Source organism: Giraffa tippelskirchi, chromosome 10 (genome assembly GCF_054371585.1).
Source record: "Giraffa tippelskirchi isolate mGirTip1 chromosome 10, T2T-mGirTip1v1.2.pri, whole genome shotgun sequence".
Taxonomy (NCBI): domain Eukaryota; kingdom Metazoa; phylum Chordata; class Mammalia; order Artiodactyla; family Giraffidae; genus Giraffa; species Giraffa tippelskirchi.
In genome coordinates, this window is record NC_137284.1 from 30191155 (window position 1) to 30202494 (window position 11340).

Below are 11340 nucleotides of genomic sequence, written 5' to 3' on the forward strand. Positions count from 1 at the left end.
CCCATCCCCCCTTCCTCTACCTGGGAACACATCCTTCAGGATTCAGCTGAAATGTCACCTGATGCAAGAAGTCTTCTTTGACCGCCTCACACTCTTAAGAACTTCCCTCTGTCTTCCCAAAGTTTTCTATAGAAATACAGCTAATACTTATCATATTGTTATAATTTCTTGTCTTAGCCATCAGATCAGGGCTGTATACAACACAAAGTGAGCCACATATGTAATTTTACATGTTTTACTGGTCACATGAAAAGTAAAAAGAAATGACTAAAATTAATTTTAACAGTGTATTTCATTGAATCCAAAACATGTATCAACACATAATCAATATAAAAAATACTGAGCTATTTTGCTTTTTTTTTTTTGCTCTTCAAAATTGGTGTGTATTTTACAACTACATTACCACTCAATTCAGATGCTTCTAAATTAGACTGTTTTTGCCGCTGTTTAGTCACTAAGTTGTGGGGGACTCTTTGCGACCACAAGGACTGTAGCCAGTCAGGCTCCTCTGTCCATGGGATTTCCCTGGCAAGAATACTGGTGTGGACTACCATTTCCTTCTCAATGGGATCTTCCCCCATCCACGGATCCAATCCTCCTCTCCTGCCATAACACTAAGCCACCTGGGAAGCCCCGAAATTAGACTGTACAGCACTAAAACCGAAGCCGCTAGGGAGTAGGTTCTGTTCTTTCTTCTCTCTAGACTACCACACAGAAGGTATCATTTATGTATGTTGAATTAACAGATGAATGCAAGAAAATGTTTTGATTTGTATCATAGAAACCCATGAAACCAAAGAAACACAAAGAACAGGAAACACAACTAGAAATCAAGGATATGTGAGGACAACAAAAATAACTGTATGAGTGTTACAGCAACCTAATAAGTCAAACCACCTTGCTTGGTCTGCTCCTTTAAGCAGGAATCTTCTGTGTGAAGATTCACACAGGAGTGAATTCCTGTGAGTGCTTCTTCACACAGGAATCTTCTGTGTGAAGCTCCTGCAAGTATTATTAACAAGAGAAATGTTAGCAGCTAACATTTACCGAGGTGGACTACTGTCCTAAATATCTTATAACTACTCTTTAGGACTATGAACTAAGGACTATTATTATCTCCATTCTTATAAGAGGAAGTTGAGGTTTAGAGCACATATGCGATATGCCAATCATTAACAAGCTAAGTGGCAGAGATCTAAACCCAGGCAGTTTGACACCAGAGCTGTTTCAAACTGCTCCACTCCATTTGTTCTCCTAATTTACTGCGTGTGTGTGTGTGTGTGTGTGTATGTGTGTGTAGGGGTGGGGGGGCCCGATGGACTGCAGCCCACCAGGCTCCTCTGTCCATGGGTTTCTCCAGGCATGAACACTGGGGTGGGTTGCCACTGCCTTCTCCACCTAATTTACTAAACATAAGTTATATGCGAAGCCCTGAGGTAGTTAAAAGCTGAATAAACGGTATGGTTTGGTTGACCAAACGTTTACTGCCAACCATGTGTGAATACCAAGACGGGTAACAGACAGTTCCCGCTCTCAAGGAGCTTTGTCACTGTGAACACACGTCATGAGGGACAAATGAAAACGGGTTCGTTCCTTTTTCCCTATGATTAACACCACCCTGCGTTATGAAAGCAAACTTCCAGCACTTTTCAGGCACTGAAACAGTTTTCCGAAAAGTAACGGTAACCAAGGAAAGGAGAAAAACGTGGACACATGATCGCCTGTATTTTCTAACTTTCCCCGCCGGCCGTTCTGTCCACCGACAAGCTTAGAGGTGGGTAAGCAGAAGGACAAGCTTAGAGGCGGATGCGCCACATCCGGCAACGAGGACAAACCCGCCCCCTGCCGACACACTAACCTGGACCTTAACGCGCTCCCCGTTCGCGCTCTGGATCCCCAGAGCGCCCCGCACGCTCACTCTGGCTGCAGGTCTGTGCCTCGGGCAGGGAGCCGAGGAGCAGGAGCGCAGGGCTCGGAGCAGGCACCGCGCCCCGAACATCGCGCGGCCGCCCCAGGCCCTCCTCGGGACCAGCCCTGAGGCCAGCGCGAGCGGGCTCTGCAGGCGGGGACCCTCTCTCCTCCCCTCTTCCGGGCCGCAGCCCCACACTCCAGCGCGCCAGAGGCCCCCGCGGGCTTCTTTCCCCTTCACGGGCGCCCGTTCGGGCCCCACAGACCCTCTGCTTCCCGAAAGGGCGGAACGGAGACCGCTCATTCAGCGGCGAACGGTGAAGAGAAAGCGCTCCCTCTGGGCGCGGGGAACACCTGACAGACTCCCTCAACTTCTAAACCCACGCCCGGAGCGCTGGCTGAAACACGCGCCGCGGTCGCCCGAACGTCACCACGCCAACGTTTACGTCATCACGCTACGAGGAGGTTCCGAGGGAGCAGGCGTACTTACGACTCAGTTTAAAGAGACGCTGGGGCGGAGGAAGGGGCGGGGTCAGGAGCTGGGGTGGGCGGAGCTAAGACCCAAGGGTTGTAAAGATAGCAAGGAACTAAGTAACCTACATTGGAGAAGGCAATGGCACCCCACTCCAGTACTCTTGCCTGGAAAATCCCATGAACGGAGGAGCCTGGCGGGCTGCAGTCCATGGGGTCACTGAGTCGGACACGACTGAGCGACTCCACTTTCACTTTTCACTTTCATGCCCTGGAGAAGGAAATGGCAACCCACTCCAGTACTCTTGCCTGGAGAATCCCAGGGACGGGGGAGCCTGGTGGGCTGCCGTCTATGGGGTCGCACAGAGTCGGACACGACTGACGCGACTTAGCAGCAAGTAACCTACCTAGGCTGACGTCTGACAGTCTTTGTTTCTAAAGCTTCCAGGTAAGGAGCTTCCCTGGTGGTCCAGCGGTTGAGACTCCGCGCTCCCAAAGCAGGAGGCTGATTCATCCCTGCTCAGGAAATTAGATCCCGCATGCAGCAACTAACGATTCTGCACATTGCTGCTGCTGCTAAGTCGCTTCAGTCGTGTCCGACTCCATAGACGGCAGCCCACCAGGCTCCGCCGTCCCTGGGATTCTCCAGGCAAGAATACTGGAGTGGGTTGCCATTTCCTTCTCCAATGCATGAAAGGGAAAAGTGAAAGGGAAGTCGCTCAGTCGTGTCCGACTCTTAGCGACCCCATGGACTGTAGCCTACCAGGCTCCTCCATCCATGGGATTTTCCAGGCAAGAGTACTGGAGTGGGGTGCCATTGCCTTCTCCACTGCACACTAGCCAGCGGCAACTAAGGCCCAGCGCAGCTAAATCCATAAATTAAATAAATATTTTTTTTTTAAAAAGACGTCTTAATCAAACTAAGTGAAACACTGATTTCATTTTTTAAAAAAATTAAGCTTCCAGCTGATGCTTAGGAACACAAAGTGAAAGACAAGGAGTGACTGATGGAGAAAGAAAGCGGAGCAGAAGACTTGAATTGTTGAGAGGATTAGCGTGACGATATCAGTTCTGAGAACAGAGAAAAACAAGACAGAGCACCTGCTCAGGTTACAGATGGGTGGTATCAGACATCTAAATAAAAAACTGAATAAAAGGGTGATCAGTTCCCTGGCACTGCCTCAGCGTGCGATGCTAAAGATGGCTTGCTGGAGCTGGTAGCTCTTTGACAGATAAGAGTAAGTTTAAGTCTTCAAACAGAGTAGTCAGAGAAGGCGTGACAGTGTGAAGCTGTTGGAAAATGTGTGGAGGAATTGCTAGGCATTGCCTGCCAGAATCTTCGAGCCTCTCTCTCTCGTTTTTTCAACACAGTTATCTGCATTTGTTTGACCTGGAAACAACGACTCTTTCATATATTAAGTCACCTTTTATTTAAATCTACACAAACACAATTTTTCCCCCATAACTCACTGATACTCATGAATTAACTTTTTCTATATAATTAAAAGACAAAAGTAAGAGGTAGTTACTTAAAGCCACACTACTACTATGCCCATTTTTACAGCTAAGAGAACTTATTAGGCACAGAAGAGTTAAATGACATACTCAAAGATGTACGTCACATAAGTGTGAGATTTAAACTGGAAATATTGACTCCATCATTTCAATTCAGTTCAGTCCCTCAGTCGTGTTCCACTCTTTGCATCCCCATGGACTGCAGCACGCCAGGCTTCCCTGTTCATCACCAACACCCAGAGCCTGCTCAAACTCATGTCCATCAAGTCAGTGATGCAATCCAACCATCTCATCCTTTGTCATCCCCTTCTCCTCCTGCCTTCAATCTTTCCCAGCATCAGTGTCTTTTCCAATGAGTCAGTTCTTCGCATCAGGTGGCCAAAGTATTGGAGCTTCAGCTTCAGCATCAGACCTTCCAATGAACACTCAGGACTGATTTCCAATAGGATTGACTGGTTGGATCTCCTTGCAGTCCAAGGGACTCTCAAGAGTCTTCTCCAACACCACAGTTCAAAAGCATCAGTTCTTCAGTGCTCAGTTTTCTTTATGATCCAATTCTCACATCCATACATGACTACTGGAAAAACCATAGATTTGACTAGACGGACATTTGTCGGCAAAGTAATGTCTCTGCTTTTTAATATGCTGTCTAGGCTGGTCACAGCTTTCCTTCTAAGGAGGAATTAATTTCATAGCTGCACTCAGCATCTGCAGTGATTTTGGAGCCCAAGAAAAGAAAGTTTGTCACTGTTTCCATTGTTTCCCCATCTATTTGCCATGAAGTGATGGGACCAGATGCCATGATCTTCATCTTTTGGATGTTGAGTTTTAAGCCAACTTTTTCACTCTCCTCTTTCACTTTCATCAAGAGGCTCTTTAGTTCCTCTTCACTTTCTGCTATAAAGGTGGTGTCATCTGCGTATCTGAGGTTACTAATATTTCTCCCAGCAATCTTGATTCCAGCTTGTGCTTTATCCAGCCTAGCATTTTGCATGATGTACTCTGCGTAGAAGTTAAATAAACAGGGTGACAATATACAGCCTTGTCGTATTCCTTTCCCAATTTGGAACCAGTCCGTTGTTCCATGTTTGATTCTAACTGTTGTTTTTTTACCTGCATACAGATTTCTCAGGAGGCAGGTAAGGTGGTCTGGTATTCCCTTCTCTTGAAGAATTTTCCACAGTTTGTTGTGATCCACACAGTGAAAGGCTTTGGCATAGTTGATAAAGCAAATGTTTTTCTAGAACTCTCTTGCTTTTTTATGATCCAAAAGATGTTGGGAATTTGATCTCTGGTTCCTCTGCCATTTCTAAATCCAGCTTGAACATTGGAAGTTCATGGTTCACGTACTGTTGAATCCTGACTAAGAGGATTATGAGTATTACTTTGCAAGTGTGTGAGATGAGTGCAATTGTGCGGTACTCTGAACATTCTTTGGCATTGCTTTTCTTTGGGATTGGAATGAGAACTGACCTTTTCCAGTCCTGTGGCCACTGCTGAGTTTTCCAAATTTGCTGGCATGTTGAGGGCAGCACTTTCACAGCATCATCGTTTAAGATTTGAAATAGCTCAGCTGGAATTCCATCACCTCCAGTAGCTTTGTTCGTCGTGATACAGCTTGTGAATTTCATAGTGATACAGCTTGGCTCCATACACTGAACTATTTTATGCTATAGAATCTCTGCAAGGTGGGAAATAAGACCATGCTTTCTGCCATCAAAGAACTCATGGTCTAGACAGGGAGACTGGCAAGGAAATGGAGAATTATTATACAAACCAGTTAGTACTGATATAAAGGTATGAGCCATGTGGAGTGGTGGCATAGCATATTATTGACCCAAGATGTATTATGGCCACAGGTGTAAGCTTCTCTAAACTGCCCCAGTCAATAATGTGCTAGTAGAGGAAATAGTTGAGTTGAATTTTGGAGGAGGATCAGAATTTTGCCTGGTTGAGATGCAGAAAAGGGTATTTCCTGCCAGAAGGGGAGAAGGAAAGCTTGCCAGGAGGGCAAATAGCCTGGAAGAATTGTAAAACTTCTCAAAATTCTCACCCATGAAAATACCATAGTTCTTGGCCACTTCTAGAACCTTGACAACAGAAATATGGAAACTTGCAGTTAAATGCCTTCAGATTCATATAGCTATGGGCCTTGGTATTGGTTGCAAAATCTGGGGATCAAGACAATCTGGGGTATATAATAACGATGTATATCCCAGTTCACATCTCCTCTGACTATGCTACCTTGTCCAAAGGACCAGAAATAGTGATCAGCTGGCTCCCTTCCTACCCAGGCCATTTGTCTGTCTTGCTAAGTTCAAGCCACTGTGTAGCTGGTGCTATATCAAATCATATCATCTTGTTATTTATGTCTATTTTAACTGTTGGAGTGACACTTCCCCTTTTAGAGTCATCATCTTCTAGACAGTAGCCAAAGTGATCTTTCTAAAATAAATATATTATTGTGTTGATAATAATAGTGGCTAGTGCCATAGCATCTTTATTATGTGACAGGATTCAGTTTAGTTCAGTTCAGTCACTCACTAGTGTCTGACTCCATGTGACAATATGGACTGCAGCACTCCAGGCTTCCCTGTTCATCACCAACTCCCAGAGCCTGCTCAAACTCATGTCCATCAAGTCAGTGATAAAATCCAACCATCTCATCCTCTGTCATCCCTTTCTCTTCCTGCCTTCAATCTTTCCCAGCATCAGGGTCTTTTCCAATGACTCAGTTTTTTGCATCAGGTGGTCAAAGTACGGGAGCTTCAGGTTCAGCATCAGTCCTTCCAGTGAATATTCAGGACTGATTTCCTTTAGGATTGACTGGTTGGATCTCCTTGCAGACCAAGGGAATCTCAAGAGTCTTCTCCAACACCACAGTTCAAAAGCATCAATTCTTCGGTGCTCAGCTTTCTTTATGGTGCAACTCTCACATCCATACATGACTACTGGAAAAACCATAGATTTGACTAGATGGACCTTTGTTGGCAAAGTAATGTCTCTGCTTTTTAATATGCTGTCTAGGTTGGTCATAGCTTTTCCTCCAGGGAGCAAGCATCTTTTAATTTCATGGCTGCACTCAGCATCTGCAGTGATTTTGGAGCCCAAGAAGAAAGTCTGTCACTGTTTCCATTGTTTCCCCATCTATTTGCCATGAAGTGATGGGACCGCATGTCATGATCTTCATTTTTTGGATGTTGAGTTTTAAGCCAACTTTTTCACTCTCTTCTTTCATTTTCATCGAGAGGCTCTTTAGTTCCTCTTTGCTTTCTGTCATTAGGGTGTTGTCATCTGCGTATCTGAGGTTATTGATATTTCTTCTGGCAATCTTGATTCCAGCTTGTGCTACTGTTAATATTAATGTATAATGTTAATATATTCTTCACATATTCACTCATTCAATCCTCACAATAGCTCTCTGAAGTAGGGCAGAAGCATCATCTCCAGTTTCCAAAGGAGAATCTGAAGCTCAGAGAGGTTTCATAGTTTGTACCAAGTTACACCAGCAATGTGGCAATATCCTTTCCCTGGTTTCTTCTCTTTCTTTTCAGGAGGCCCTTACTTTCTTATACTACATGACCACAACAAAATAACCTACAGTCCAAGCTGCCTTTCAGGTTTAGCGTGAGGAGACATCAGTGGGTGCAGTGGAGCATGACTTCAGAAGTATTGAAGGAGCCTCTTCCTCAGCTGGCTCTGTTGGGACTTCAGGCCCTTCCCAGGCCACGTCTCGCCACCCAGCCACGTCTCACCCTCCTGGGCTAGAAGCATGTTAGTATCCTTCCCCGCTTTAGACACAAGGGCTAGAATCGAACTGGAGATAAGACCAAGCTCCCTTAAACCAATGTTTTCCAACTACGGTCATGGTGCAGGACGCTTGCATATTTAATAGTAAAACTAATTATGATTCACAAAATTAACTTAGTAGGTTTCTACCAGAAGAATGGAAAGGAATAAAAACAATCCATGTGTGTGTAGGATAATAAGTACCATTTTGTGAAATTTCTAAGATGTAAATGAATTTCCTAGTATGGATGGGCAAGAAAAAGTTCAAAAACCACTGCCCTGAGCCCCAGAATGTAGGCCCAGTGATATGAATGGAATTAGACCCCTGCCTGAGTCTCTTGTCAGTCTCCTCAAAAGAATCTGGTTAGTTCCAGATGTTTGCTGCAACTTTTATATACTGCATATTTAAAGTTTTCCCTGAAACAGTGTAAACAATTTTTATTACTACCATTATGAAAAACAAGGCACAAATCTGAAAAAAAGTTTAGGCAGGAATAAAGGGTAAATTGAAGAAAGTAGGGAAAACCACTAGACCATTCAGGTATGACCTAAATCAAATCCCTTACGATTATACAGTGGAAGTGACAAATAGATTCAAGGGATTAGATCTGAAAGACAGAGTGCCTGATGAACTATGGATGGAAGTTGGTGACATTGTACAGGAGACAGGGATCAAGACCATTCCCAAGAAAAAGAAATGCAAAAAGGCAAAATGGTTGTCTGAGGAGGCCTTACAAATAGCTGAGAAAAAAAAAAGAAGGTAAAGGCAAAGGAGAGAAGGAAAGATATACCCGTTTGAGTGCAGAGTTCCAAAGAATAGCAAGCAGAGGTAAGAAAGCCTTCCTCAGTGATCAGTGCAAAGAAATAGAGGAAAACAATAGAATGGGAAAGACTAGAGATCTCTTCAAGAAAATCAGAGATACCAAGGGAACATCTCTTTCAAAGAGAGGCACAATAAAGGACAGAACTGATATGGACCTAACAGAAGCAGAAGATATTAAGGAGAGGTGGCAAGAATACACAAAAGAACTATACAAAAGAGATCTTCCTGATCCAGATAATCATGATGGTGTGATCACTCACCTAGAGCCAGACATCCTGGAGTGTGAAGTCAAGTGGGCCTTAGGAAGCATCACTACGAACAAAGCTAGTGGAGGTGATGGGATTCCAGTTGAGCTATTTCAAATCTTAAAAGATGATGCTGTGGAAGTGCTGCCCTCAATATGCCAGCAAATTTGGAAAATTCAGCAGTGGCCACAGGACTGGAAAAGGTCTGTTTTCATTCCAATCCCAAAGAAAGGCAATGCCAAAGAATGTTCAAACTACTGCACAATTGCACTCATCTCACACACTTACAAAGTAATGCTCAAAATCCTCTAAGTCAGGCTTAAACAGTACATGAACCATGAACTTCCAATGTTCAAGCTGGATTTAGAATAGGCAGAGGAACCAGAGATCAAATTCCCAATATCCGTTGGATCATAGAAAAAGCAAGAGAGTTCCAGAAAAACATCTACTTCTGCTTTATTGATTACACCAAGCTTTTGACTGTGTAGACCACAACAACTGTGGAAAATTCTTCAAGAGATGGAAATACCAGACCACCTGACCTGCCTCCTGAGAAATCTGTATGCAGGTCAAAAAGCAACAGTTAGAACTGGACATAAACAACAGACTGGTTCCAAATTGGAAAGGAGTACATCAAGGCTGTATATTGTCACTCTGCTTATTTAACTTCTATGCAGAGTACATAATGTGAAATGCTGGGCTGGATGAAGCACAAGCTGGAATCAAGATTGCTGGGAGAAATATCAGTAACCTCAGATATGCAGATGACACTACCCTTATGGAAGAAAGTGAAGAGGAACTAAAGAGCCTCTTGATGAAAGTGAAAGAGGAGAGTGAAAAAGTTGGCTTAAGACTCAACATCCAAAAAATGAAAATCATGGCATCCGGTTAGATGGGGAAACAATGGAAACAGTGACAGACTTTCTTCTTGGGCTCCAAAATCACTGCAGATGGTGACTGCAGCCATGAAATTAAATGACGCTTGCTCCCTTGGAAGAAAAGCTATGACCAACCTGAACTGAACTGAACATAGTCACACAGTCACGTCTGACTCTGCAATCCCATGGACTATAGCCCGCCAGCCTCCTCTGTCCTTGGAATTCAGGCAAGAGTACTAGAGTGGGTTGCCATTTCCTTCTCCAATGACCAACCTAGACAGCATATTAAAAAGCAGAGAAATTACTTTGTCAACAAAGGTCCGTCTAGTCAAAGCTATGGTTTATCCAGTAGTCATGTATGGATGTGAGAGTCGGACCATAAAGAAAGCTGAGTGCCAAAGAACTGATGCTTTTGAGCTGTGGTGTTGGAGAAGACTTTCAGAGTCCCTTGAACTGCAAGGAGATCCAACCTGTCCATTGTAAAGGAAATCAGTCCTGAATATTCACTGGAAGGACTGATGCTGAAGCTGAAGCTCCACTACTTTGGCCACCTGATGCGAAGACCTGACTCATTGGAAAGGACCCTGATGCTGGAAAAGATTGAGGGCTGGAGGAAAGAGGGACAGAGCATGAGATGGTTGGATGGCATCACTGACTCAACGGACATGAATTTGAGCAAGCTCCGGGAGTTGGTGATGGAGGGAAGCCTGGCATGCTGCAGTCCATGGGGTTGCAAAGAGTCGCTCAGGACTGAGCGACTGAACTGAACTGAACAAATGGTATATCTATAAAAAAAAAATATCTCCACCCACCCTGTTTCCCTATCCCATCCTCAGTGGTAGCTATTATTTACCTTTACATACATTTTCTAGACATAAAATTGTATGTTTGTAAATACATATATGTACATATATACATATATATATATGCAATTAAACAGTTCTTGTTCTATACTTTCTGCTTAATATAAAGATATTTCTACATAATTATACATACAACATCTATATGACCTGTAATGGAAGCATGTTACTCTACTTTATGGCTGAACTATAGTTCAACAATTTTCCCTACTGTGCGTATTTGTTTTCAGTTCTTTTTCTCATGTCCTATGTATATAAAAATTGTATATGTACAGGATAAACTCCTAGAAATAAGACCAAAAATTGTTTAAAAAATACCTTTAATGTCATTATCTGTGTCCGGTCACTCTCCCCAATTTTGAGATATTATCTTTCCCACCATGGTTTTACTCTGGCACCTTCTATGTTTTTGGTCAAGAGCTGTGGAAAATTTACAAAATAAATTTCTATAATGCTCTGTGACCACACTGCAGATTAAAGAAAACATACTTATCCCCAAGGGTGCCTAAAGGGTGCTGCTGCTGCTGCTGCTAAGTCGCTTCAGTCGTGTCTGACTCTGTGCGACCCCATAGACGGCAGCCCACCAGGCTCCTCCGTCTCTGGGATTCTCCAGGCAAGAACACTGGAGTGGGTTGCCATTTCCTTCTCAATGCATGAAAATGAAAAGTGAAAGTGAAGTCGCTCAGTCGTGTCCGACTCTTAGCGACCCCATGGACCACAGCCTGCCAGGCTCCTCCGTCCGTGGGATTTTCCAGGCAAAAGTACTGGAGTGAGTTGCCATTGCGAGTCTGTAAAGTTTAAATTTAGCAGAGATTGGACACAGCCTGCCACTAGATGGAGTGCTACAAATT

General features: G+C 43.9%; 1 protein-coding gene across 17 annotated transcripts in view; it reads right to left on the minus strand.

The window, feature by feature from the left end:
• Positions 1-2345, minus strand: part of NARS2 (asparaginyl-tRNA synthetase 2, mitochondrial) — a 145298-nt gene extending 142953 nt beyond the window's left edge. For 16 of the 17 annotated variants that reach the window (XM_081537601.1, XM_081537598.1, XM_081537609.1 and 13 more), the window contains exon 1: positions 1859-2345. In XM_081537601.1, the coding sequence (XP_081393727.1) occupies positions 1859-2212 (354 nt within the window). In that variant the 5' untranslated portion in view covers positions 2213-2345. The remainder of the gene's footprint in view (positions 1-1858) is intronic. The other variant, XM_081537617.1, reaches the window with a different exon arrangement.
• Between the last annotated feature and the right edge of the window lie 8995 nt (positions 2346-11340).